Source organism: Lipophrys pholis (assembly GCF_963383615.2).
Source record: "Lipophrys pholis genome assembly, chromosome: 6".
Taxonomy (NCBI): Eukaryota; Metazoa; Chordata; class Actinopteri; order Blenniiformes; family Blenniidae; genus Lipophrys; species Lipophrys pholis.
The window spans coordinates 1,445,932-1,460,950 of NC_137629.1; the positions used below are offsets into that span (position 1 = coordinate 1,445,932).

The window sequence follows — 15,019 nt, forward strand, 5'->3', positions numbered from 1 at the left end:
GTGTGTGTGTGTGTGTGTGTGTGTGTGTGTGTGTGTGTGTGTGTGTGTGTGTGTGTGTGTGTGTGTGTCCCTCCAGGAGTGTGAGTATGATTGACATGCGCGGTGAGGATGAGGGAATCCTGCAGCCACACAGTCAGGCCCGACACGAGCTGATGCACAACCAGTACAACCAGATGAAGGAGGAGGAGGATCACTGGCAGGACGTGAGTGTTGCAGACCTCATCATCATCATCGTCATCATCATCATCATCATCACTCACCTCCTAAAGGTTGCAATGCAGGAAAAACTCTTCATAAAGTCACACTGAGCTGATTGAAAAGCCGGAGTCTGTTTTCTGCCTCCACAGCGTCACGTCAGTGTGGCCGGAGTGACGGGAAAATTCTATATGTATAACTCATCATGCCGTGTGTGTGTGTGTGTGTGTGTGTGTGTGTGTGTGTGTGTGTGTGTGTGTGTGTGTGTGTGTGTGTGTGTGTGTGTGTGTGTGTGTGTGTGTGTGTGTGTGTGTGTGTGTGTGTGTGTGTGTGTGTGTGTGTGTGTGTGTGTGTGTGTGTGTGTGCGTGCGTGTGCCGGTCAGGATCTGGCCCGATGGAAGAACCGTAGGAGGAGCATTTCCCAGGACCTGATCAAGAAGGAGGAGGAGAGGAAGATGATGGAGCAGCTGATGTCCGGAGGAAGCTGCGTCTCCCAGAGGAGGAGAAGCATCAAGACGTACAGAGAGATCGTGGAGGACAAGTAGGTGACGTTCACATGAAACCAGTTGGGTTTGTGTTCTGCTGAGCGCTGATGTCTGCGTGTGCAGTTTAGTAATAACAGAGACGGAAGAGCTCAATCCTGCTGAAGCTTTTTCTGAAGTAGTTCTCCTACAGAAAGACACCGGAGCAGGTCTGTCTGAAAGGTGAAGCAGATTTTGTTGATTATAATGTAAAGCCAGAAGAGGGAAATGCAGTTTCTCTGTCGATGTTTTAATCTTGTAAATGTGGAAGTGAAGCCAGTTGAAGATGCAGCTGAAGCAGCTTGTTAGAAACGTATGAAAGTAAAGAAGTAAACCTTTAAAGTGAGATAAAAAAAGTGTTTTATGAATTCAGAACTGCAGTGCAATGAAGTTTATGATGATCTTGTTAAAAAGATATGCTGCATGATAAACGCTGCACGGCCTCACAGCAGGAGAAACCCGGTTTGATTCCAGCCGGAGAGCTGTCTGTGCAGGTTGCATGAAGGCGTTTTCTCTGCCTTCAAAGACGTGCGTGTTCGTTGACGACTCCTCATAAGATCTACTATGTGACCTTGCGAAGGAGCATATGCTCCAAAATAAAATACAAATGGAAATAAATCTTAAAATATAGTCATATATGGATATATTGATATGAATATCAAGGCTGCAAGCAGAGAACCGTTCTCGCTACTTGCAGGACTACTGAGAGTGACAGTGGGCATACGTACCTCGTTTAACGGAAAGTGTGAAATTTGGGGTCAGTAGGAGAATGGACAGGTTATGGAGACTGTACTTCCTGTTTCCAGCAGGTGGCGCTATGGCTGATAGTCGTCATTGTGACTTAGCTGTGATGAGGGCCGGACTCTGATGCAATGTTTGAAGTTTGAAGCTGATTAAGCCATGTGAAGGCCTTTTACACATCACTTCCTGTTTTTACCCACTTCCTGTTTTTACCCACTTCCTGTTTTTGCCCTGCACTTCCTGTTTTTACCCTGCACTTCCTGTTTCTTGGCAAAATGTCAAACTTTGGCCACGCCCTCAGATATTTTTAATGATTTAAGTAAGCTTTGTTTCTCAATCGCCAGGCCACTGTCCAGGTAAATTTAAATGACCCAATAGTACTAGTTCTCTCTGGAAAATTCAATTTGGGCCAATATGAGCAAAAATCCATTATATATTTCAAAATGGCCGACTTCCTGTTGAGTTTTCGGTATGTGTGTAAGAGACGTGTGTCTTGAGGTGTTACATATATGTGCCGTCTTTCGTAGCTCTAGGTGAAACGGGATCCGGGGGCAGAATTTTTACAATTTTGCAGGTGGCGCTGTTGAGCCATTTTTCCAGTCACATGTGTGATTCCTCCAAATGATCAAACTGTTGACTGTGCAAAGTTGTGTATATTTAGGCATTCTTTAGGCGTATTTGGGGGGGGACTAAATAAAATAACTAAATAATATTATTAATAATAATAATAATAATAATAATAATAATAATAATAATAATAATAATACGAGGAAATTCAATAAGGTCCTTGGGCCCTTTCAGTGCTCAGACCCTAATAATCTCCTTCGTCTCATACCTTCTCATGTTACTGACACAGTTGCCCCGTGGCCGTGGGGTATAACTTCAGGGGTAATCTGATGTTGCAGTGTTTAATTCCATGCAGCGACGCAGATTGGGATTAGAACCGTCACTCTGGGGATTGAAAGACGCCTCTTAAAGAAGGTTTTGCTGTAAAACGTGTTGTTTCCTCCCAGTAGAGCCACGAAGCGGCTCACAATCGACTCCGACTCTTCTGAACCTGTTTCGCCTGCTTTTCTCCGTGTTGCCGTGCGAGCAGGGAGCGGCGTGAGGAGGACCTGCGGCTGGCGTACCGCGGCGCCAGAACCCCGGAGGAGGCGTCGGCCATCCTGCAGCGCTACGCGCAGCGTTTCTCCATCAGCGAGGCCGTCCTGGAGCGCCTGCAGCTGCCCAAGCTGCTGGACCGCAGCGTGTCGGCCGACCCCGCCTTCACCTGCTCCGCCTTCCCGCTCTCCCTCTCCCTGTCGGCCTCGCCCACCACCCCGGACCCCTTCGACCCGGACCCCGACGGCCCGCTGCGGTACCTGCGGCAGCAGTCCGCCCCGGCGCCCAAGTTCACGTCCACGCTGGAGGCTCGAGTCGAGGAGTTTCCCAGAGACCCGCCGTCGCACCACCGGCCTCAGATCCGCTCTCGCTCGTCCGAGCCGCCGTCGAGCCGAACCCTGTCGCCCAATCCTGTGCCTTTACTGACGCCCAAGCCTTACCTGTCCCGACCCGCCGCCGCCGCCGAGACCTGGAGCAGCAAGGTGAGAGGCAGAAACGTCAGCTACTAACAGCAGGCGGGGCGCAGGGGAAACTCAGTCTCATCAGCATCAGGGACTTTCTCCACTGAAACACTTGAAATAATAATTCATGTTCTCACCTCACTGAGCCTCAGTCCACAGCCGTTCTGTCTGCATGCTTCTCCCTTCACGCTGAACATTACAGGTGAACTTGTGCAGTAAATGTAGAATAACATGGGAATTAATGCTCATTATCAATATAGACAAAAAGACATCTGCTCCAGTTCTTCCAGGTTTTCTCTGAATAATCCAGTTTTCTGTCTCTGAGACGGAGGTCAGTCCAGATCCTCTCAGCCGCTGGCTCACTTCACTGAACGAAGCAGAAATCCATCAAACCAACAGTTTACTGATTCACAGGAAGGTCAAATTAAAGAACCACCACTCCATTATTTCTGACTGGCTGTCGCCTCCCGTTAACATTTATCCAAGATAATCACGTTGACAGGCTGATAGGAGCTAATGTTGTTGGTTGGAGCCAGAAAAGAGATAAAACAAGTGCATACTTTATTCATTTCACAGATAAAAGAGCAGAAGGTCAACAAATGGAACTAAATTTTACTAAAAAAGTGTGTTTTTTTCTTTGGTTTGAGAGTTTTGAGTCTTTCTGAACGTTGACCTGATGAAGGACCCTGACAGCTCCATGTGTGGACAACCTGCAGGTCCAACGACAACTCGTCAACAAAACTGCAACCCTGGACGACTCGTCCACCACTAACTCTTTCAGTATTATTGAGTTGAAGGATTTCAAAGTATATTTGACACATTTGGAAGGATTGTTAAGTATATTTGACACAATAACATAAGATATATATTTCATTATGAAGCCGTCCTTAGGGTGAGGGGTACATCTGAGGTGTGGGAAGCGAAATTTGGTACGATACTAAATATATATGGACATATACTAGATTTATGAGAAATATATAAGATATCAATCAGGAAGAATAATATGTGAAAGTACATTGTACAGGATTTATTTTCATCCTGTCTGTGGACGAGTCGTCCTACAATCCAACCTGCAGTTTCTTTTCTTCAGGCTCTTTTCTTTCTGGACATGAAACCAGCAGATTTGATTGGTTTGACCGGGTTCACGGCCGAATGGTTGCTTCCCGGTGTCGGTTAATAACTCCCCCCCACCCACACCCCCACCCCCGGGGGGTGGATCCCCCTTCAGACCTCTTGGCCTTTGCATTGGAATACCAGAGAAGTTACCATGGTGACGAGCCAGTCTGGAGGAAAACACCAGAAAACCATGTAATGTTTGAGTTTAGCTCAAAGGACCTTCAACAGGATCCGTTTCCCTTTCTGTTAGAAGGAAATGTCCAAATGGGCTTTTGAAAATGAGATCTTGTGTTTTGGTGGCGTGGGGGGTGGGGTGGTGGTGGTGGTGGGGTGGTGGTGTGGTGGGGTGGTGGTGGTGGTGGGGGGTTATCAGACCAAACGAGGCACAGGGCTTTTCTGGAATTCCTTGTCTGGAGTCTGAGCGGAGCCCGGCGCTGAATGGAGGCCTCTGTTCCCTATTGACTTAAGAAGTGGACAAGTAGGACCCTCTCAATGTGAAGTGGTCTCCTCCTGGACAAAGACGGCCCACACAGGCCGGAGCGGCGGGACGAGACGGCGGAGGCCAACTGAGAGCCGCCATTCACCCGACGGCTCCGCCGTGTCTTAAGTTACCGCTCACACATACATCACTGCCCCTTTGTTTGGGCTCGCTCCTCAGAGAGGCTCCTAATGGCCGCAGCCGGGGTCTTCACTGCTTTATTAGCATTTTTATATCACCTTCAATTATCTTGTTCATTTAGGTTTTGTTAGTGGAACAGTCTGAGATGTAAAACGTTATTATTCACACATAATGATCAACCTCTTGGTAAATCATCTGGCAGCTAAAGCAACACATCGTCCTTTCAGGTCCTCATAAACGTTTTATTTTCAGTTCAGTTTAATTCGGTGGGCAGTGGAGACCTGCAGGTTAGAGAAACAGAGAAACCGACTTGGGATCTGGAGTTTGCAGGTTCAAATCCCACAGCTGGACGTATCGCCACTGTGGGACCCTGAGCATGACCCTTGACCCCATAATAGGAGGGGTCAGTGTGGAAAGCAATTTCCCCAAGAGGGTGAATAAAGTTTGATTATAATTCTATTTCATTTGAGTCATCCATTAACGTCATTTATAAACACTTACAGAGGAAAACCAACAGTTCTACAGGAGCACACACAGGAAAGGAAAAACTCCCTTTTTCATAGGAAGAAACCTTCTACTTAGAATCAGACTAAACATACAGAGCCGCAGTGTGTCACTAATGAAAAATAAACTCAGCTGCTTATTTAACTGGAAGAAACAGAAAACTAACAGCTTCTGTCCAATAAATCCCGTTTCCACTTCATCTCACAGATTCTTCTTCTCTGGTTGGTTCAGTGTTTGGTTTGGAGCTGCTCAGCAGGGGGCATTTTGACTGAGGGATCCAACCTGGTTAACCGAGCTTTACCACAGTGTGACTCAGGAATCGAACAATTACACCTCCAAGCCTCGACCAAGCACATACCAACAAATCCCCACAACTCTTTGAAACAGTTTCTTCATAATCAGTAAATACATTTTACAACTTGATGTTCCAGTTGTGCTCGTAACTCGGAATTCCCAGTAGTTTTGTGAGTTGAAGAGCAGGAAAAATACAAAGTTTGTTCTTGGACGGCTTTAAAAACTTGGAGTTCAGATTTTAAAATGTCAAATGTTTATGAAAAATCAGATTTTTCTTTCTTAATACTACTTTCAGAGCATTTTAATGACACACATGAAGTCTGCCACAGGGTTTCCTGACGGTATGAAATCATAGAATTATTGTCAGTCGTTTGTTCAGAAATAATTTAGCAGTATGACATGACCTGGGACGTTTCGTCAACTGGAACACAACAACCTGGATTTCCAAGTAATAAAATGTGAAACGTTTCTGTTTCATCACGTTAGTTTACAGATTAATTTACTCTGTTTTGATGCTCCATGTTCTGCTTCACTTCCGGTTTTAGATACACGAATGTTTAGTGAGGCCTGATTGGAAGAGGATGGTGTGAAGAGAACCACCAGTCTGACGTTCTTCTGTTTCTCTTCTGATTCTATTTTTGGTTCCTCCTGCTTCAGGCTGATGGTTTGCTCCGAGTTAACGGCGACGTTGGAAGTGACGACGTTCCCGTCACGCCCGAAAGCCAAGGAAGAGAGTCTCCTCCTCGATTCCAGGCATCGCCGTCCAAATCCTCAGCCGGCTCCGGGGATGCGGCCTCCTCCCCGTCCCCCGCTGTACTGCCCCCTGCTGGACAGGCAGGTCCAGTGTTGACGAAGGCTGAAGAGATGCAAAGAGGGACGAGTGCAGCTTCTGAGGAAACAGAGGAGAATTCCTCCCCACTGACCAGACCCACCTCACTGCCAGCGGTCAGTTCAGGTTTTAAACTTGTAGCTGCTAAAAATCTTCAGTTTTTTTAAACAAAATTTTGCTAAAATCTCAAAACACTGCTGCAGAATTATTATGATTTTCTAATCTGCAACTAAAATACGTCTCGTTTCATTTAGACATGTTCAGTAAACTGTAGAAAAAGTAAAGAAATTTTAATTTGTTGAATTATTTCTCTGCTCTAACAATGTGTCTCATACTTTGATTTAGGGACGTCCCCATACTTTCCCGATCCGATACTTACATTGTTATTGCAAAGATACTCAATAGTGTATTTTTGGAGCAACTAAGACGTCTGAAGCTAAAAGCACTATTGGCAGAAGCTTTGTTTGTTAAAACTCACTTATTGAATCAAGATTCTTCTCAGAATGACTTAAGAACTTATTTAAACTTTATTCAGTCAGAACAACAAAAACCCAGTTACACTCTGCAGTCTTGTTTCTCTTATTTATCTTAACTTAGTCTAACTGATTCACTGGGTTTCATTTGAAAAAAAAAAAAAGTATTGTAAAGTCGAGAGTTGTTTACTTTTTAGATGTCTTATCAAATTAGTTGTGTTAAACGCACTCAGTTCAGTAGGTAGAGCACGAGACTCTCAGTCTCAAAGTAGAGGGTTCATGTCCCACGTCAGCGCCACCTTCCTGTGGGCTTACCACCTGCAGGAAGGTTCTTAATGGTGCAATGTGCTCAGACTGACACCCCCACCACCCGGACACGGGTAAGAGAGAGAAAATGGATGGATGAAAAGAGATGAGAGGCTTTTATTTTGAAGGGTTTATTTTCACTGTTGTGGCCGCACTAATATTGCATTCTATCTATCTATCTATCTATCTATCTATCTATCTATCTATCTATCTATCTATCTATCTATCTATCTATCTATCTATCTATCTATCTATCTATCGTGTCTGTGTGTCGCTGCTTTCTGGGCTTTTATTTTGAAGGGTTTCTTTTCAGCTTTGCGGCTGTTGCTCTCTGGTGTTTTACCGTAAAAGCACTACAAAAGCGCAGCAAAAAACAAGTGCGGGCTCACTTGAAGCTGCTTCAGCGAGCGCCTGCTCACTTGACGGCAGTAGAATAAATACCTTTATGAATGAACAACATCCAAGTTCATTCTCTCCTTCAGCTGCATAAAATAGCAGCTGCTTTTCCCAAAACTTCTGGGGGTCGAGGACGGTGACAAACGTCAGCTTTTTGTGGTCTTGAAAATAATTTAATAGCAAATAATATAATCCTGAATCCTGCCATGGAGTTTGTAGTGAAGCAGATAAATTGCACCGGACCTCTGCGCTTTAGTGCTGCGGTGCGTTCATGACCTCTTGGAAAAGTCCGTTTTGAAAATTGTTTAGACAATAAATCTGCAACCAAATCTCTTTATCTTCTCCTTTAGTCATTGTGGGTTGATAAAACCTTTATTAAATCAACAGAACTAAATTTCTGTTTGTGCAGCTCACTACAGATGCAGTCAGCTAGCTGGAGAGTGAACTCTCTGACCATCCAATCAGAGGGCTTGAATATGCTGACATCACCCTCGGCCTTCTAGAAGGTCCTGAGTCATCAATATCAAAATCTGATTGGTTGAAGCAGCAGCGACCGACACTTGTTTTACACAGCAGACGCCTGCAGAACTGAACCTGAAGGCCTCAGGCAGATTTCTTTACCCGGCAACAGATGATGGCTGGACTGTGATTGGTTCAAAGCTTTAATATAGAAGTTCAGTCTGGAAGCAGCCGACGGGGAGGAGCTATGAGAGGAAGCAGACAGACAGTTTGGAATTATTTAAAAAGTATTCATGGACCAAATATGATCAACATCAGTCTGAGATGGAGATCTTGTTCTCAGGCCTTCAGAGAAGCCTGACGGCCCTGACGGCCCGCCACTGGTCAGACGAAGCTCTGGTGCTCCACCTCTCAGGACTGGTTTGGTTATCCACCCTAAACTCCCTCCAGACTGCTGGTTGATCCTCTCACTGGCTTCAGGCTGCTCACCTCAGTTTACGGCAGGTCGCACACGGGACCTGCTTTACAGCTGAAATGTTTTTTTTATCAATTTTTTTAGATCGGCAGGGTGATCGGCTGGATTTGCCGATTCACGATCACTCACAAATCACCAATATCGGCCCCGATCCGATATCTACCGATCGGATCGGGACCTCCCTACTTTGATTATTTCCTGTTTAAAGTTTCCGCCTTCATTAGAAACATGCATTTGTGGCATGAGGAGAGTTTGTGGGATAATCCAGTGAAAACTTTGTTCAATAGATTTTCTATGTGATGAACTCTTTGGTAGTTCGGATGATCAAAGAAACCAGAAACCAAACGTCACATTAAGAAAGTGTTTCTTCAATAAACAGGAACCACAGAAACAAACTCAGCCAGAACATTTCACAGTTAAATATCTTGTGTAGGAGGAAACACAACGCTCACACTCTGCTGCTCATCCCACAAATTCATCTTCCTCGCAGCTCTGATGTTATTTCAAACGGAAATCAAGAGACTTTCCTGTGTTATAATATTTATTGTGAAGAAACCAAAGACACATTTCCTTTCTGTCCTCTTTACTTTATGTCATTTTAATTCTCACATCAGTTTGGTTCAAAGAGGATTGGAGCCACAATATTAAATAAAAAGGAAAGATGTTTTTACATTAAAGTGGCCGAGACAAAAGTCAAAATCCATTTTTTATAATAAAGTATTTTTCATTCATTTTAAAGAAAAAGTTCAATCCTGTCCCAGAGAAAACCTTCTGTGTTTTGTCCATCGTGAGCTCCTCTGTGTTGGCGTCTTGCTGAATTTGAGATGCTGAAATCTAGAGATCCTTCCTGATCAAACTCCTGTGTTTCTAACAGGAGCTGCAGAAACACGAGGAAAGCTTCATAAAGAGCGGAGGTCATCCAGCAGAGCGAGGGAAACCAAACCCGGCTGAACAGAGACAGTCTGCAGGTCTGAACGCCGCCTCGCTCACGCCACCTGGTGGCTTTTCTCCAAAACGTTTCACCGCAGGTCGTCTGTCATGTAGGTGCTTTAAATTCTGTTTTCAGAAGTCAAACAAGAACAAACAACGAGCGAATCCCGGAGTGAAAAGCTCGTCCAGTCTGGAGTCGAAGCGCCGCAGCGTCAGGTGAGACACAAAGAATAAAACCTCTAATAGAAGAGTCTCCCCTCCGACTGAACCCATGGATCGCTGTGTTCAGGGGAGAGCTTCCTGCTCAGACGAGACGTGGCAGACGGCGGCGACGACTCCGAACTCATCTGCAGCTTCGTCAGTGGGACTTCATCCCAACACAGGTGAAACCATGACAACCACCCAGACACCAACCTGCTGCTGCTTTCTCTTTCCTCGGCTTCAGTTCAAATCTTTTTCTTTCTGCTTCTCAAGGTTTTCCTCTCTAATTTCCTTCTGATGATTTATAATTCTCTCTTTTTACAAAGAAGATAAGAAAAGATGCTGAGAGCCGACAAGATGTACAGAAAAGCAGTTAAACATGACCAATTATACTGTAATAAAAACATTTTATGTGAATTGTATTGAGTTCAACAAAGTGATTAAACAAGAAAAACAGGATTAAAGGTTAAACTTCCACAACGTTTAACAGTAAAATGACAGACAAGATTAAATGAACGTTAAAAACTGAATAAAACAATGAAAATACAAACAAAGAATAAGAGAACGTGAATAAGTTCTAAGTCTTTTATTTCAAGACTATTTAAGACATTCAACTGGAAAAAAAAACAATATAATAATTATTTAACAATAAAACTCTCTGCTAATCCCATTTAACAGTTGTAATCTGCTCCTCTTCAGGTCTTTAATCTGATCCTGATTAGGATTACAGTATTTTGTGGGTATAAGACTGTATTTGTTCTAAATGATGACCAGAGGCTTTTTAAATAATCTAAAATCTTTATTCAGTTGTCATTAGTGGTTGCACATTAAATATGTTATAATTATTGAGATATCAGCTTTTGCAATATACAAACGAAAAACTTAGATAAGTTGGATTATTGTTTGTTTTGTTTCCTTGGCCCACCGACGTTGGAGGGAAATTCTGTTCTTGTTTGCGTGTATTTATTAATTGTATTTCACCAACTTTTCACAACAAACTATTAACCCGAATTGCATGAAATCTTCAGGGATGAATTTCCATCATCCAAGGACCAATGTATTAGATTTTGGGACATTAACTGACGACCATTTCTAAATACCAACAGAACCTCGTCATTACGTGTGACGCTTCCATGATCCACAAATTCAAAACGACTGAATTCAAATAAATTGTAATTGAAGGAAGGAGAAACGGTTATTTGGAAGTAAAAATCTCAAAGCACAACGACGTTAACTTCATCTACATTATTAGTGTAAAAGTATTTAATGAAATACTTTGCTGGTCTGATCTCCTCTCGTTGAGCTTTTCAGGCCAAATGAACACAGAAATGATCCTGAGGAAACGTTTCCAGAACGACTCTTTATTTTGACGTCTCTGTCTCCATCACCCCCCTTCCTCTCTACCCCCCACCACCCCACCCCCCCACCCCCCCACCCCCCCATCATGATGTGTTCATTTGGCTGTAGAGTTTGAAATGAGTGTCAGGTCTCCGCTGGCAGCCTCGAACCCTCAGCTCCGCTGGGAGTTCTTCGCTGCGTCAGGTAAAGATCACTTCTCCTTCCACAGAGTCCAGGACTTTCCCTTCTCCTTCATTTCTTCATGTACACGCATGTGTGATCAGTTTCTCCCTGTGTTGAGTCTGTTCCTCCTCATCTGTGTCTTTACTGTGCTTCAGGAAACGAGCTGCTTTTCACTGTGTTCAAATGCTCATTTTGATTTTCTCATCATGTTGGTTGAATCAGAGGATTTCAAAGTGTGTGAGAATATCCTGGTTAAACATCCTCCACCATTAAACCGAACTCTCACTCTAACTCTCACTCTCACTCTAACTGTGACCCTAACTCTGACCCTAACTCTGACTCTCACTCTCATTCTCACTCACTCTCACTCTCACTCTCACTCAAACTCTAACTCTAACTCTGACCCTAACTCTGACTCTAACTCTCACTCTCACTCTAACTCTCACTCTCACTCTCACTCTCACTCTGACCCATCATTCTTCACCTGCTTGAGCCGACCCCACAGAGCTTTACACTGTTGATCACATTCACCCGTTCACACACACATTCACACCAGTGCCATGTTCAGGAGCTCAGTCCATCAGTCAGGAGCAGTCTGGGGTTCAGTGTCTTCAGTACTTCCTCTCGTGGTGCCATGTGCCAGAGCAGAGCTGCCTAATTGTGGGAGGAGTCAAAGGGAGGGCCTACCTTGATTGGGATTGGCTAAACCCCCGATGACACTATATAGGGTTTGATTCTGATTGGCTGCTTGGAGCAACACACTTTTTAAACCTGAAACAAGCCAGGGAGAGAGAGGACAGACTGTCTTCACTTCTGGGACGTCAGTCCAGGTATGGGGACGATTAGTACTGCTGGAGAACCTTTAGGAAGTGGATTTTGCAGAAGATTGACTTTTTTAAAAACTCAAAACGTGATGATCCAGTTTTACTACAACGAACAGAATCCTGAAGGAGAGAAAGATACAGGACAGGTGGTGAGATGGATGAGGAAACAAAAGAACTTTAAAGAGAGCGGCTGGAAGTTTGCAGGTCCGATTCCCCATCTCCCCCTGTCCACATGTCGAAGTGTCCTTGAGCAAGACACTGAACCCCAGACTGCTCCCAGTGGACGGACTGAGTGTGAATGTGTGTGTGTGAACGGGTGAATGTGATAAACAGGGTAAATGAAAGCTGTCAAGTGGTGGAAAACTGTCATATAGTACAAGTGAAATTCATTTGCCATTACTGAAGCCGGCAAACTACAGGATTGTAATTTATCTTTCGGGCCTGCCCCTTAATCTGCCCCTGCCTCTTGCCCCTGCCCCACACTTTGAAACCCTCCGGGTCAGAGGATCTGGTCGAAGGTCTCCTGGCAGGCGTGTTCATGCTGGTCAAGTTTCTCCGATTGAAACGAACTCTGGTGAAGTAGTTTTGTCTCTTTTGGTGACGCTTGAAGCTTCAGGTTGCCATGGAAACTGAGTCCACAAACAATCCATCATCATCATCATCATATCATCATCATCATCACCATCAGCAAACCTACTGTGATGCAGTTTAGTCTGAAACAACTGCAGCAGCAGTTAATCAGAAACGATGTTCATACCAGAGGAACTGTCTCCTCGGTTTGGGCTCGGCGCTGGTAAAAGTCCCTCCACAGTAATTCAGCATGTTGAGTTTATTTGTTTGAGATTCAACGTCCGGCCAGTCGTCCACGTTGAGGAGCACCTGGAGTGTGAACATCAGTCTGCATGTTCAACGTGCTTCACGTTTCTGACGTTTCCACCAAAACGCTGCAACATTCAACAGTTTGATTCAGCTTCTGATTTAAATATCCACATGCTGGAAATGGTTTATCAAGCAGAGGATGAGCCATTGGTTGGTCCCAACAATCAGTAAAAACTGTTCTAAAAGGTTTTTTTTATCATTGTCAGTCAATGACGTGACGCCGTCTCTGGATGCTGTGGCTTCTGGTGGACTTCACTTTTTCTCTCATTCTCATTTTTACCCTTCAGGTTGTCAAACCAGCACCTTTATTCCTTTAATGTGTTAATGACTGTTTCCTCGCTCTACAGAAAACCCGGAACAGGATCATCGTGGAAATGTGAGTAAAAACTCAGAACAACTGTTTTTCTGCTTCTCATCTGGCTCATCGCCTCATAGTGACGTCAAGTTTCACACTAAAACATCAGACATTTCATAGATGAACTAATAACTTCAATAATTATAATAATGTCATAATGGGTGAATGAGTGAGTCATGATAAGCAGCTTATGGTAGGTTTTGTTTTTTAAATCATTTTTTTAGCTCAAACCGTGAACAGATACAGAAGATAATTATGAGAAACACACACACACACACACACACACACACACACACACACACACACACACACACACACACACACACACACACACACACACACACACACACAAACAGAGCTGTTGGTGTAGCATGCCAGATGAGGGCGCTGTAGTCGATGGCTGCTTCTCGTTTCTTTTCAGCTCATCTCTCTCTCTCTCTCTCTCTCTCTCTCTCTCTCTTTCTCTCTCTCTCTCTCTCTCTCTCTCTCTAGTAGGAGTCCTTTGCATTGGAGTTGTTGTGGTAGACCAACTATTTCTGTCTCCTCCCTTCTCTTCCTCTCCTCTGTGGTGGATGTGTGTTTGTGCGTCTCATGTGTCGTGTGTGTGTGTGTGTGTGTGTGTGTGTGTGTGTGTGTGTGTGTGTGTGTGTGTGTGTGTGTGTGTGTGTGTGTGTGTGTGTGTGTGTGTGTGTGTGTGTGTGTGTGTGTGTGTGTGTGTGTGTGTGTGTGGCGGTCTATCAGGTGTCAGTCCCGGTGTTGCCCCAGGCCAGGCGGGCTGACCGCTGGTCTTGGGACCCGGATGAGGAGCGAAAGCGTCAGGAAAGGTGGCAGCAAGAGCAAGAGCGCCTGCTGCAGGTACAGAGCTGCTGCTGCAGGTAGAGCTGCTGCAGGTACAGAGCTGCTGCTGCAGGTAGAGCTGCTGCAGCTAGAGAGCTGCTGCTGCAGGTAGAGCTGCTGCAGCTAGAGAACTGCTTCTGCAGGTAGAGCTGCTGCTGCAGGTAGAGCTGCTGCAGGTACAGAGCTTCTGCAGGTAGAGCTGCTGCAGGTACAGAGCTGCTGCTGCAGGTAGAGCTGCTGCAGGTACAGAGCTCCTTCTGCAGGTAGAGCTGCTGCAGGTACAGAGCTGCTGCAGGTAGAGAGCTGCTGCAGGTAGAGAGCTGCTGCTGCAGGTACAGAGCTGCTGCAGGTACAGAGCTGCTTCTGCAGGTACAGAGCTGCTGCTGCAGGTAGAGAGCTGCTGCAGGTAGAGCTGCTGCAGGTACAGAGCTGCTGCAGGTAGAGAGCTGCTGCTGCAGATACAGAGCTGCTGCTGCAGGTAGAGAGCTGCTGCAGGTACAGAGCTGCTTCTGCAGGTACAGAGCTGCTGCTGCAGGTAGAGAGCTCCTGCAGGTAGAGCTGCTGCAGGTACAGAGCTGCTGCTGCAGGTAGAGCTGCTGCAGGTACAGAGCTGCTGCAGGTAGAGAGCTGCTGCTGCAGATACAGAGCTGCTGCTGCAGGTAGAGAGCTGCTGCAGGTACAGAGCTGCTGCAGGTAGAGAGCTGCTGCTGCAGATACAGAGCTGCTGCTGCAGGTAGAGCTGCTGCAGGTAGAGCTGCTGCAGGTACAGAGCTGCTGCTGCAGGTAGAGAGCTGCTGCAGGTAGAGCTGCTGCAGGTACAGAGCTGCTGCAGGTACAGAGCTGCTGCTGCAGGTAGAGAGCTGCTGCAGGTAGAGCTGCTGCAGGTAGAGCTACTGCTCAGGGCTGAAGCAGACAGAGCGACGTGCCAGCAGGGTCACTACAGCCACTAATATCTCATTCAGGAGCTGAGTGGAGTCAAATC

The 15,019-nt window shown here is 45.4% G+C and overlaps 1 protein-coding gene across 1 annotated transcript in view; it reads left to right on the forward strand.

Annotated features, from left to right (window-relative positions):
• Positions 1–15,019, forward strand: part of LOC308111188 (LIM and calponin homology domains-containing protein 1-like) — a 103,492-nt gene that overhangs the window by 75,131 nt on the left and 13,342 nt on the right. The window contains exons 10-18 of the mRNA XM_080465994.1: positions 77–203; positions 579–736; positions 2,554–3,040; positions 6,210–6,497; positions 9,365–9,458; positions 9,557–9,636; positions 9,710–9,803; positions 13,193–13,221; positions 13,942–14,055. Of these exons, the coding sequence (XP_080322120.1) occupies positions 77–203; positions 579–736; positions 2,554–3,040; positions 6,210–6,497; positions 9,365–9,458; positions 9,557–9,636; positions 9,710–9,803; positions 13,193–13,221; positions 13,942–14,055 (1,471 nt within the window). The remainder of the gene's footprint in view (positions 1–76; positions 204–578; positions 737–2,553; positions 3,041–6,209; positions 6,498–9,364; positions 9,459–9,556; positions 9,637–9,709; positions 9,804–13,192; positions 13,222–13,941; positions 14,056–15,019) is intronic.